At 44.7% G+C, this 13,240-nt stretch overlaps 1 protein-coding gene across 8 annotated transcripts in view; it reads right to left on the bottom strand.

The window, feature by feature from the left end:
- The window catches only part of ANAPC1 (anaphase promoting complex subunit 1), a 62,966-nt gene that overhangs the window by 5,833 nt on the left and 43,893 nt on the right, over positions 1-13,240 (bottom strand). For all 8 annotated transcript variants that reach the window (XM_083604737.1, XM_083604738.1, XM_083604739.1 and 5 more), the window contains exons 34-42: positions 13,138-13,212; positions 9,210-9,286; positions 6,220-6,310; positions 4,640-4,693; positions 3,441-3,634; positions 1,846-1,932; positions 1,537-1,654; positions 1,298-1,375; positions 530-597 (exon numbers count right to left, since the gene is read on the bottom strand). In XM_083604737.1, the coding sequence (XP_083460863.1) occupies positions 530-597; positions 1,298-1,375; positions 1,537-1,654; positions 1,846-1,932; positions 3,441-3,634; positions 4,640-4,693; positions 6,220-6,310; positions 9,210-9,286; positions 13,138-13,212 (842 nt within the window). The remainder of the gene's footprint in view (positions 1-529; positions 598-1,297; positions 1,376-1,536; positions 1,655-1,845; positions 1,933-3,440; positions 3,635-4,639; positions 4,694-6,219; positions 6,311-9,209; positions 9,287-13,137; positions 13,213-13,240) is intronic.

Raw genomic sequence — 13,240 nt, 5'->3', positions numbered from 1 at the left:
GAAGACCATTTTGAGGGATTGGTTGGCTATCTGCCCTAGATGCTTCCAATTCTATTAGTCATTTGATTTTATTGCCTGTTTTCACCCTGCTGATATATCAGCAAACCAGATGGAAGTGTGTGATATTCCTGTTGCTGTTCTGTCAATTTTCACACTGTGCAACACCTTTGTTCCGGCAGTCTGCACTGGATCCATTTTATAACAGGCACAGAGTTGGATCTCATGTGAATTTCACGTGCAAAAGGGAGGAAACGTCTTCTCTGCTTTGCAGAAGATGGGAAAAATCCACAGGTGTTCCACACATAGGAGAAAATTGCTGTGTCAAGGTTGACATTTATATATATATTTTAAAAAAACAGTTTAAAGCTGCATATCTGCTTAACACCAGCCACTGGACAATTCCTACAAGCAAACAGATTTTCCAACAATTGCAACAGCAGCTTAAATTTGGACTCTGGTTTGTCTGCAGTGCAACCGTAATTGTGGGCTGATATACTATTATTGCAAAAGCTTCACCAGGACTACTTACTTTAAACGGTGTGTGCCTCTGCTTAAATCAATCAGCAGTTCCCAGTATCGGGGGCCTTTCACTCTGATCTGGAAACATAAAATAAAAATCAGTTACACAGGGAATTATACATGTTGGATGGAATCAAAACACCACGGGCAGTGTCACTCACATTGAGGGACTTCTAATGTCCTCCCTTCCAAGACACACAACATGCATGGTTTATTACAGTGGTTCTCTGCCTGTGGGTCCCCAGATGTTGTTGGACTACAACTCCCATCATCCCTGAGCTCTGGCCTTGCTAGCTAGAGGTGATGGGAGTTGTAGTCCAACAACATCTGGGGACCCACAGGTTGAGAAAGGCTGGTTTATTAGACCTCTAGGAGCTGTACTCCGTAAGTCACAAAAGATGCACCTGAGATGACATTCCACCAATGATCTTTCCATCCCTTAACTGGAAATCCAGAGCGGGACTGCAGGTGCAAAATAGTGGGGTTTTTTGCAAACCAAGTTTAAAAGCAGAGTTGTTAAACCGAGCAACCTAACCCCAAAGCCTGTCTCCACTAATTCTCATGGTATCGCACCCTACTTTCTATAATAAATATCAAACCTATGATGTCGTAAGGTGGCTTGCCAAGGGACTATACTATTTCCATCCATTGCATCTTGGAATTACACTATGGCTGCTTCTACCCCCACCCGCAACTGTGCTTGTTGGGAGTTGTAGACCAAAACAGCAGGAGAGGACCCAGCGAAGAAGGCTGCCATAAAGCAAGCTCCGTCATATACCTGCTTCAGTAGGTGGAGTTCGGGAAGAAGAGTGGGTGCCATCAGTTCCTCGGTTGTTTCCTCATACCACTGAGTTCCCTTTGGTGGGTGGGGGGTAGAAATACAAAATAAACCACACACTTTAGTCAACCTGTATCACTGAAGAAAGCACATGACAACCATGCTGGCTCAGAGGGACTGTGTACATTCTGCCCCCACCCTTTGGAAAAGTCCCCTTCACCCCACAGAACCAAGTCTACCTTGTAGGTAACCTCCAGCAGTGAGTAGCAAGGCGTATCTGTATCCACGTCCACAGGGACAAGGAGCCTGGGCTCTGCTGCCAGAACATACAGATGCCGCAAGGCCTGGAGGTGATACCTGTGCATACAAAGAGTGCAGTTACTGCAGGAAGGTTATTTTAAGGCTCCATCATGAATCTACCTGCATTCAACAGGCACCGGGAAACTGAAATAAAGCCTCCCAGGGTGCAGAACGCATTATCTGTTGCTGGGTCCAACCGGGCTTTCCTAGGATCTTTGTTTTAACCAAACCTGCTGGTTAAGCCTTACCTGTTATCCGTACTGTGAACTGGGAAGTGAGGATACACAGCACAAAGCAGGGCAGCAATGGAAGAATTTGAAGTGCTAAGTGAGTACCTGCAAAGAAAGAATATATACAGTCATACCTCATGTTACATTTCCTTCAGTTGCACATTTTCAAGTTGCATCCCGTGGTGACCCGGAAGTACCGGAAAGGGTTACTTCTGGGTTTCGCCACTCGCACAAAATGATGTCATGCGCAGAAGTGGCGAATCGCAACCCGTGCATGCGTAGACACGGGTTGCGTTCTTTTCAGGTTGCGAACGGGCATCCGGAACGGATCCTGTTCTCAACCAGAGGTACCACTGTGTGTCTCTCTCTCTCTCTCTCTCTATATATATATGTGTGTGTGTGTGTGTGTGTGTGTATGAGTGTGTGTGTGTGTGTGTATACATATATGGGGGTGGCGCTGTGGGTTAAACCACAGAGCCTAGGGCTTGCTGATCAGAAGGTCGGCGGTTCGAATCCCCGTGACGGGGTGAGCTCCTGTTGCTCAGTCCCTGCTCCTGCCGACCTAGCAGTTCGAAAGCACATCAAAGTGCAAGTAGATAAATAGGTACCGCTCCGGCGGGAAGGTAAACGGCGTTTCCATGTGCTGCTCTGGTTCGCCAGAAGCGGCTTAGTCATGCTGGCCACATGACCCGGAAGCTGTACGCCAGCTCCCTTGGCCAATAAAGCGAGATGAGCGCCGCAACCCCAGAGTCGGTCACGACCGGACCTAATGGTCAGGGGCCCCTTTACCGTGTGTGTGTGTGTGTGTGTGTGTGTGTGTGTATGCAATAAAAGAGCATGGAATTGGTGCTTATCCCCGCAAAGCAGAAATTAAGGTTATCAAAGATATTCATTTCTAACAATAAATGTCTGCTCTGTAGGGCTTTGCAAGGCAGCCCTAATTTAGTTCAGGGCCCAATGCACTGATCCAAATCGGGTCCCAGACCAATTCAGTCCCCAAATCTAAACAGAGGTGTTGCAGACTCCTAATGCTTCATTAAGCTTCTAAACCAAAATTAAGCATGCAGTCATTGGCTGGGGGGGGGGGAGAAGGAGACCTGCCAGTAGTGAGTTTTACCTGCATCATCTCCTTCCCCCCCCCCCTCTTTGCTGGCTTACAAACCCCACCGCCACTTTTGATAGACGCAGATCGCTCCAGGTGGACCTGACCTGGGGCTGCCTCAGCACGAACAGGACAAATTCCAGATCCGCCAAACGAGTCCAGGGTCCAGGATTTGTCCAGACCAGATGCACAGCGCTACTGCTCAGCCCCTCAAATATTTACCAGACACCTTCCTATGCTTTTAACTCCTCCCTGTACTTCTGAGTCCTTTAAGACTGGAAAATGCTGGTGGTTCTTCTTTTTTTTAATAAAACAAGGCCAAAGGCTACCTCAATACTGCAATTAAGTGGTATACAAATTTTCATAATAAATATTAATAATAACACAACAATATCTACTTTGGAAGAAAAAAAGGATTGTGGACGTAACGAATACGCAGGGAGATATTGGGGTGTTCATATGCATATTGGCTTTGCGGGGGAAAGGCTTCCCTTTGAAATGACGTTATTACCTTCCCCCTCCCAAAAAGAGGAGCCCGAGAGCCATATGATGTGCCATGTGGAACCCGTAGTTCATCTCCCCACCAGTCTTCTTGTGCATGAAGCGGCAGAGCTGGAGGACCTTCAGGTTTCCCGATCCCGCCATCACCATCGCAAGAGACATCAGCACCACACTCAGGCAAGTCTCCAGGTTGTAGTGGCCTGCCTTGAATATGTACACAGAGGAGGCAAGTGGTCAGTTCCACTTGTATCTCCTAAGCAGGCAAGCAACACAATCCCAGGCTCAGGAACAAGGAAGATCTTATTCAGAAATAATAATAATAATAATAATAATAATAATAATAATAATAAATTTTATTTATATCCCGCCCTGCCCAGCCAAAGCCGGGCTCAGAGTGGCTAACAACAGTAAAATAATACAGCATTCTAAATCCAATTCATTATAAAATCAGTTCAAATCAAATTAATGGCAACCAGTGGGCTAGAGTTCCGTGAGGATTACCAAAGGAGGGATCTCAAATAACCCCTGCTTTAGAATAGCTGCACTGGTTTCCAGTTCATTTGCAGGCCCCATTCAAGGTCCTCGGGTGTGCTTAAAGCCGTAAACGACGCAGGCCCCAAATATCTGAAAGACCACATCCTTCTCTACAGACCCTCTTGGGCACTGATATTGGGAGAGGGGCCCCTCTGTCCTCAGACGCTTGGGGGTGGGGGTAGAAGCCTGCAAAAAGGACTTCTCTATGGGAGCCCCTAAGTTACAGAACTCCCTCCCCACAGAGATGCACCTGGTACCTTCATTATACAGCTTCTAGAAAATGATACAAGACGCACCTCTTTACCCTGGCTTTTGGCACTTGAGATGTTTATTTTTTAAGACTCCCCTTGTTTTTATGACTGGAAGTTGTTTAAAACTGTTTTTAATATTGTGTTTTAATGTTGTAACTTGCTCTGGGACCTTAGGGTCAAGAGTAGGCAATAAATAAATAAAGCAAGCAAGCTGTGGAGCAAATTCGGAACAAGTACCCATTCCTCTTCTCAAACTCTTTGTTTAGCTAGCAGAAGGGTAGGTTACTGCAGTACTTGAAGACGTGTGGGGTCAGGGTAATGGTCCAATGATCCCTTCCCCCCCCCCAAAAAAAAAATTCAACCAAAACAGCATTATAAAATTTTGGATTTTACTATTAACAATAGTGAATCTGGAGAAACTTACTATGGAAGCCGTAGCCGAGGACAAACACTTCATGAAATCTTTTGCAAATGTGTACTAGATGGAGGAATTCAAAATTGGCACATGTCAGGAAAGCGCAAGAAACAACCGTGGGGCAGGGAGTGAACCTGAACTCTCAAGACATGCAAACCACTCACTCGTCCACCCTGCTAAAGTCTCGCCCATAAATATGCATCGTTCATTATTCTTTCGTAAGATCAGAATCATAGAATCATAGAGTTGGAAGAGACCACAAGTCCATCGAGTCCAACCCCCTGCCAAGCAGGAAACACCATCAGAGCACTCCTGACATATGGTTGTCAAGCCTCTGCTTAAAGACCTCCAAAGAAGGAGACTCCACCACACTCCTTGGCAGCAAATTCCACTGTCGAACAGCTCTTACTGTCAGGAAGTTCTTCCTAATGTTTAGGCGGAATCTTCTTTCTTGTAGTTTGGATCCATTGCTCCGTGTCCACTTCTCTGAAGCAGCAGAAAACAACCTTTCTCCCTCCTCTATGTGACATCCTTTTATATATTTGAACATGGCTATCATATCACCCGTTAACCTCCTCTTCTCCAGGCTAAACATGCCCAGCTCCCTTAGCCGTTCCTCATAAGGCATCGTTTCCAGGCCTTTGACCATTTTGGTTGCCCTCCTCTGGACACGTTCCAGTTTGTCAGTGTCCTTCTTTCAGAAGAGACCTGAAAGCCACCTGGCCCTGAAGCAAACATTTCTAAACCTATAATCCAGAGGTAAGAAGAAGGACTTCCTCAGTTTTTGCCCCAGTTTCATCAAACCACACACACACACACTGCAGCCTCCCTTTGCAACCTCCCAGAAAACACGTTAAAACCATGTTTCTTCAAACAGGCACCCTATAATGTTCTGAACATTATATTATTGCAGTAACAAGACTGTAGGTTATATTAAATTTGCTGCTGCTGCTGCTGCTGCTGCTGCTGGCCCTTTGTGGATCTGTGCCAGCAGAAAGCAGGCATGAGCTAGTTGTCCCAGGCATGAGATGCTGAAATGTCATTCATCATTATGGCAAAACCATCCACATCGCTCAAGCAACGTAGTATGGAGGAGTTGGAAGAAACGTCATTCCCCAACCCTTTTATTCTTTTAGGATAGGGGTGGGGAACCTGTGTCCCCTTCCCTAGAAGCTGTTGGATTCCAATTGCCTCTAGCTCTGTTCAGCAGGGAGCTTATTGATCAGGGATGCTGGGAGTCATTGTACAAAAACATCTGGAGAGTCGCAGGTTTCCTACTCCTGGTTTAGCATGTATCAATATCAAGCTTTCACAGGGATCCGGCAGTCACAACTTGGCCTTGAAATTCACAGACACAGAACAGAGGGAAAGTGGGGGTTTGGGGAGGCATAAATTAAGTGCCCTGGACTTGCATATTTCCCTGAGATTACGTTACACTATAGAATCATAGAGCAGGGAAGGGACCACAGTGGTCATCTAGTCCAACCCCGTGTAATGCATGAATCTTTTGCCCAACATGGGGCTTGAACCCACGACCCATCCCTGCAAGTCTATGATAACAAATCCTGACCAGCTACTGATGCACTTACCAAGCAGTTAAAGGCAGCTAGGTTTTCTGAACCGGCAAATCGAAAACCCAAAGACAAACAGGCCCCAGCGATGATGTAGACATGAGCCTGCCTAAAAAGAAATGTTCGGCATAAGGTGTGTCTTCATAGACAGTTAAAAGATTATATCAAATTACACTGGCTTCCACTTCCTCTCTGGTTAAAAAAAATATCATGCAATTGAGCTACTTCTGCAACAGGAAAGATGAATTCTCCTAAAAAGCACTGGAGGAGTGAACTGACCTGTCTTAGGAACGCTCGCAAATAAGCCTTTGCTCATTCAGGATGCTGTTGCTACACACACTTTTCCATGAATTATCCCATGACTCAGCTGTAATGTTCAGGGGTCCAAAACCACACGGGAGTGGTCAAGCATGTGGAACTTCAAAACAGTAAATCAGGGCTTCCATTGATCCAAGCAACTGGGCATGCCCGTGTGGTTGTGGACCTTTAAGCGTTACAGAGGTGCTGTGGGATGATCCTGCAGGAAAGAGGCTTGGGTTGGGAAAGTAATCTTGATACAACCTGGTTTATATATTTTCAAGAGGTTGTTCTTATGTTGCTAATACAGTGCAAAAATGCAACCGAACCCTGGGGCTTTGGGACTAATAATAATAACAATGATACTTTTTTATTTATACCCCGCCCTTCCTGGATCAGAAAACCAGGCCCAAGGCGGCTAACAACAAATTTAAAACACTTAATTGTAAAAGCAGCATAAAATACAGTATAAATACATGAGTCACAATAAAATTCAAAATTCAGAAATCAATTTGGGGGAAATCCATCTAATAAGCATTAGATAGTCACCAGGGCTAGCTGGCTGAATTAGTCCTAATTGGGCCAGCGAGGAGGCCAGGGGAGAATTAGCTGTGGGGTCTCAGAGCGGGCAATCTTCACAAAATGGGAGGGGGAGGGAAATAAAAGATCAGGCTGAATTCAAATTAAAGGCGACGCAGAATAGCTCTGTCTTACAGGCCCAACAGAAGGAGGTTAAATCCTGAAGGACCCTAGTCTCATGGGACAGAGCATTCCACCAGGTTGGAGCCATCACTGAAAAGGCCCTGGCCCTGGTGGAGGATAGTCTGACTTCCTTAGGGCCCGGGACCTCTAAACTATGGTTATTCATGGACCTTAAGGTCCTCTGCGGGGCATACCAGGAGAGGTGGTCCCGTAAATATGAGGGACCTAAGCCACAAAGGGCTTTAAAGGTCAAAACAGCACCTTGAACCTGACCCTATACTCCACTGGGAGCCAGTGCAACTGGAAAAGCACTGGGTGAATATGCTCCCATGGCAGGGACCCTGTGAGGAGCCTTGCTGCAACATTCTGCACCCGCTGGAGTTTGTGGGACAGCTTCAAGGGCAGCCCCGCGTAGAGCGAATTACAGTAGTCAAGCCTGGAGGTGACCGTCGCATGGATGGAAGGAAAAAGGAAGACTGGCAAAGCCATTTATTCAGCACATTTCTATTAACTTCCAAAAGCTCAACAAGCAGAAGGAGATGCCTGCACATGGTGCCTGATCGCAATACATTTGCAGTACAGGCATTTATGCGTGTTCAATTCCCGCACGCATGGGAAAGCAGCAGGGCTGTTGCACTTTCCCACACATCAGCAGTTAGCCAGGAGTCTCAGCAAAGCCCTGCTGCACCTCTGGCTCACGAGGAGACCTTCCCCAGAGGGGAGCCGGACTTGGCTGAGCAGCTCGGCAGACACGCAGGGAAGAGGTTTCCCTGCATGCCAGCTGTACAAGATCCGCTGCCTCTCTGGCTCATGTGGATCAATATATTTTTTTTTAACAATAAATTTTTATTTATTACTGCAGCAAGAATTTTGTTAGCGAAGAATTGGAAAACACAAGAAGTACCAACAGTGGAAGATTGGCAGATGAAGATGATGGATTTTTCGGAGCTAGCCAACCTGACTGGAAGAGTCCACGACCAGAAGGAGGAGGAGTACCAGGAAGAATGGATGAAATTTAAAGATTACTTAGCTAAATATGTTAAGATAACTTAATTGGAAAAGCTTGCAAATATTAGATAGGCTTAGTATTTAAATATGTAAGGATAGGAATTAAGATGTTTCAAGCTAAATTAGAAAGAATGAAAGATGTTAAATGATCAAGTTAATTTTTTTGAGAAAATTGATTTTGGAAAACTGTTAAAATGATATACAATGAAATTCAATCAGGGGGATTTGAGGAAGTCACTTAACAATGTTATTAAGATTGGTTTAATTACAACTAGGATGTTTGTTTGTTTGTTTGTTTGTTTGTTTGTTTGTTTGTCTTAATTTTTTGGGGAAAATTAATTTTAAAAATTGAAGAAAAAAAAAATTATATCCCTCCCTTCCCGGTTCAGAAAACCGGGCTAACAACAAATTTAAAACACTTAATTGATGCAACAAAAATCGCATAAAATACAGTATAAAATGTGAATAACAATAAATTTAGAATTCAAAATCAATTTAGGGGGAAAATCCATCCAATAAACATTAGATGATCACCAGGGCTAGCTGGTTAAATTAGTTCTATTTGGGCCAGCAAGGAGACCAGGGGAGAATTAGCTGTGGGATCCTAATCTTCATAAAAAGGGGAGGGGGAGGGAAGGAAGAGGAATAAAAGATCAGGCTAAGTTCAAATTGAAAGCCAGGAGGAATAGCTCTGTCTTACAGGCCCTGGGGAAGGAAGTCTGACTCCATATATTATTTATTTATTTATTGAATTTATATACCGCCCTATACCTGGAGGTCTCAGGGCAGTTCACAAAAAAGATCACAATATATAAAATAAAATAAAATATATAAAAATAAAAACAATAACCCAATAATAGCCTCCACAGCACAAGGAGCTGCCACGCTACAGAACCTCCCACACCCACTGACATAATACATCTAGGGCCCCTGAGTTTTTCCTTTGCTATCCCTGCCCAAGGACTACAGGAAGTAGGAATCGGCCCCATTTGATTACTTACGCCAGAGTCTCCAAATTCAGGTCTTCGGAAGAAGGCATTTCAGTCGCATGAAGGGATACGCTGTTCTCCCTCACAATCTGTTAAAAACAAGCCAGCAGATGCAGAGAGTCATTGCCGTTTGTAAAAAAGGTTTCTGTAGCTTCGTGGATACACTTTACTTTTTAAAGTCAGAACCCAGCTGCAAGATTTTAATTTTGGATGCCTGAAAACAAGAGGACTCCAGTAACCTATTCTTCCTTTTTTTTTTTTAATAAATGTTTATTAAAATTTTCCATCTTAACAAAAAAAATCAAAAAAACAAAAAACAAAAAAATTAAAAAAACACATAAAGTTTACAATCCTTATTTTCAATGACATATTTCCCTGAGTTCCCCACACCTCCCCTTCTTATATTCCAATTCAAATTGTTAGTTCAACAAGTTCTTATCCCCAATTTTTAACCTTTTTATATTTAGTTCATTTTAAAGAAAAAACCAATTTTAACTTATAAACATCCATATTTGTACATCAGTGCTCATTCTTAAAACCTTTTTCTAAAGTCGACCCAAATTCCCTTCCACGAATTCCCCAATTTTCTTACTAATAACAAAACAAAATAAAAAAAACAGATTATAATTATACACCCTTTGGATTCCCAAACCCCACCACCCCCTTTCCCGGTTTCGATCCCCAACAGATGTCCATCCGTCTTAATCTACTATCAGCCTGGAGACCTCACGTCTGAGGCTCTTAATTCTCTCTCAATTCCTCTCTGCCGGTTTTTTTGATAGTCTTTAGTATTAAACACCAGATCTCGGAGAAGCTCTGTCCCCATAAGGTCCATGTTTCTTCCAGCCAGACCTCCATACTTAAAAGTGGAGCCCGAATCTTGTTTCTTACTCCTTTTAAGTCCAATTGTCCCGAAAGCTCCAACTTCCACCTTAATCAAATTTGTAATCCATAGGTCTTCAGATCTCCACATAAGGAGATCTCTCCATTCTTCAATCTCCAATTCAGACCAGATTTTCATCATCCAGTACTTATTTTCCTTTGTAACCATCATGTCAGGCCTCTGGCTCGATTTTCTTATTTTCCTTTGTAACCATCATGTCAGGCCTCTGGCTCTCCTTTGTCATCTGCAAAATTACAGCTCCTCCTTCCTTTTCCTCAGAAACAACATATGTCTCCTTCTCCATACTCTCAAAACTCTCAAGTTTCTCTTTTTGTCCAGCTGCATGGGCTTCCTGAGTCAAATCCTTAACAAATTCATTGATATTATTTACTGTTAAGTTCAGAGTTGCAACATTTGTAGCCAAAACATCCATTTGGCCTTGTAGCTTTCCCAAGAGAACAAAAACTCTGTCCAACCCAGCTTGAATTTTCCCTCCTCCAGCCATTCTTGTAATGTCCCAAATCCCCCTCTAGAGGGATTTTGGTAACTTAGTATTCTTTCCAGTTCAAATCCAAAAATCAAGTTAGTTTGTATCAGTTCTTCCTTGTTTTCAACAAAATATAACCAAATTGCAACAAATATATCCAGCAGAGACAGCAGAAACAAAGTTCTCTTTTTCCTTCTTGACAGCTAATTTTGACAGCTGTCAAACTCTTCTATATCTCCTCAACAGGCTCTCTCACGGAACACTCCCGGGTCCGGGGGTGGCGGCACTTCAGCTCTCAAAATTAGCTCTTATCCTCCGATAAAGTTATTTATGCTTATACTGCCAAATCGTGAAATTAATATCTTTTACCCAATAAAGAAAAAAAAATTCTCTCGACCTTAGTTAACTAGTCCTTGCTTTAAATTATTTACATGACGGGGAGGCGGACTTCCTGTTTGCACCTTCCCCGATCGTGCCAAATTCAACAAAAAAATTTCCCTTTACAAGTCCAATTTCCGTACTACTCACGGGTTGTTACTTTTAGAATCCAATTGTTCACAAGAAGAAGTCAGCGCCCTCCGACCATGGCATGCGGCTTCACTCCGCAGGAGGAGCAGTCGACTCTCAGCACCGCGCCGCTCACCCCGTCCCCCGTTCCGAAGCCTTTAAAAAGGCTCCTTCGCAGGTCGGGGGGGCGCAAATGGTGCCCGCCGAGTCACCAGGTTCACAGGCTTCAGCGCCTGTGATTTCTGAGGGTCCCCACGTCGCCGCAGCGGCCAGACCCAGCTCCTGCGAAGCCGATTCCCTCCGGAGCTCGGAGGGAATCCGCCATTAGCCGATCGCGCTAACCCGGAAGTCCTCCAGTAACCTATTCTTCCATTAAAGATACAATCTGTAAGTATTGCATGTCTTCTTTTATAGAGTTACAAGTTACAGCTCACTTCTACATGTGGTTAGCTGGAATTAACTTCCATGAATGGAGCTTGTTCTCAAGCCAGCATGCTTAGAATGTGTGGTTTGTCTTGTTTATGTAAAATAACATGTCGCCTGCATGCGTGTCTCTAGCCACAAAGTGTAGAACCCTTTACTGCTGTAAGGGAAAAATGGAGGAAACCAGAAAACCCGGGCAGTTTTGCAGGTCTGCCTACCGGAAGCATCACATGCCTTTTCTTTAGTTTATTACTCTTTAGTAAGGAGCAGAAAAGGTGAAATTATCAGCTGAATGCTAGTTTAAGAACATAGGAAGAGCCTACAGGACCAGGCCATCTAGTCTGGAATCCTATTTTCGCAGTGGCCGATGCCTATGAAACCCACAAGAGGACCCTCCTGTGGTTTCCAGCATTGGATATTCAGAAGCATTTCTGCCTCTGACTGTGGAGACAGGGCATAGCCATTTGCAGTAGTAGCCATTCATAGTCTTATCCTCTATGGATCTGTCGAATCCTCTTTTAAAGCCAAGCTCAGCTACTTGTTCACTGGACAAAGCGAAGTGGTTGCAAAGGAACTGCAGATACCTGCAAGCAACTTGTGCATATCCTGGTTTATTAAGACAGAGGCATTATGGTGCAAACTCGGCTGCTGTGTGCACTAGAATACTCATGGTCCTCTGCAACAGGTGGCATGAAGCAGATTATGTATTTATTTATTTATTTATACATACCCCACCCATCTGGCTGGGTTTCCCCCAGCCACTCTGGGCGGCTTCAAACGAAATACTAAAATACAGTGGTCTGTTAAACATTAAAAGCTTCCCTAAACAGGGCTGCCTTCAGATGTCTTCTAAAAGTCTGGTAGTTTGTTCTTCTCTTTGACATCTGGTGGGAGGGTGTTCCACAGGGTGGGTGCCACTACCGAGAAGGCCCTCTGCCTGGTTCCTTGTAACTTGGCCCCTCGCAGTGAGGGAACTGCCAGAAGGCCCTCAGTGTCCGGGCAGAACAATGGGGGTGGAGACGCTCCTTCAGATATACTGGACCGAGGCCGTTTAGAGCTTTAAAAGTCAGCACCAACACTTTGAATTGTGCTCGGAAACGTACTGGGAGCCAATGTAGATCTTTCAAAACCGGTGTTATGTGGTCTCGGCGGCTGCTCCCAGTCACCAGTCTAGCTGCTGCATTCTGGATTAATTGTAGTTTCCGGGTCACCTTCAAAGGTAGCCCAACATAGAGAGCATTGCAGTAATCCAAGCGAGATATAACTACAGCATGCACCACTCTGGCGAGACAGTCCGCTGGCAGATAGGGTCTCAGCCTGGGTACCAGATGGAGCTGGTAAACAGCTGCCCTGGACACAGAATTGACCTGCGCCTCCATGGACAGATGTGAGTCCAAAATGACGCCCAGGCTGCGCTCCTGGTCCTTCTGGGGCACAGTTACCTCATTCAGGACCAAGGAGTCCTCCACACCTGCCTGCCTCCTGTCCCCCCAAAACAGTACTTCTGTCTGTCAACCTCAATCTGTTAGCTGAACCTCATCCTCGTCCAGACCTGTTGATGTGTACAGGGTTCCCCGAGGGTAGAAATTCCCTGAACCGCTGGCTTCGTGTAACGGTTTAGTTGGAGGAATGCTACTCACTTGTGGCACGTTGCTGTCAATCCACTTAGAACTGGGCAGAATGTCATCCCACAAAATCAAGCACCGAGCGAGCGTCTGCAAACAAAGAAAGAAGAGGATCAGA

Source organism: Podarcis filfolensis (assembly GCF_964270895.1).
Source record: "Podarcis filfolensis genome assembly, chromosome: 3".
NCBI lineage: Eukaryota > Metazoa > Chordata > Lepidosauria > Squamata > Lacertidae > Podarcis > Podarcis filfolensis.
The sequence above is the reverse complement of the archived record's forward strand: the minus strand, read 5'-3'. Positions and strand labels throughout refer to the sequence as shown.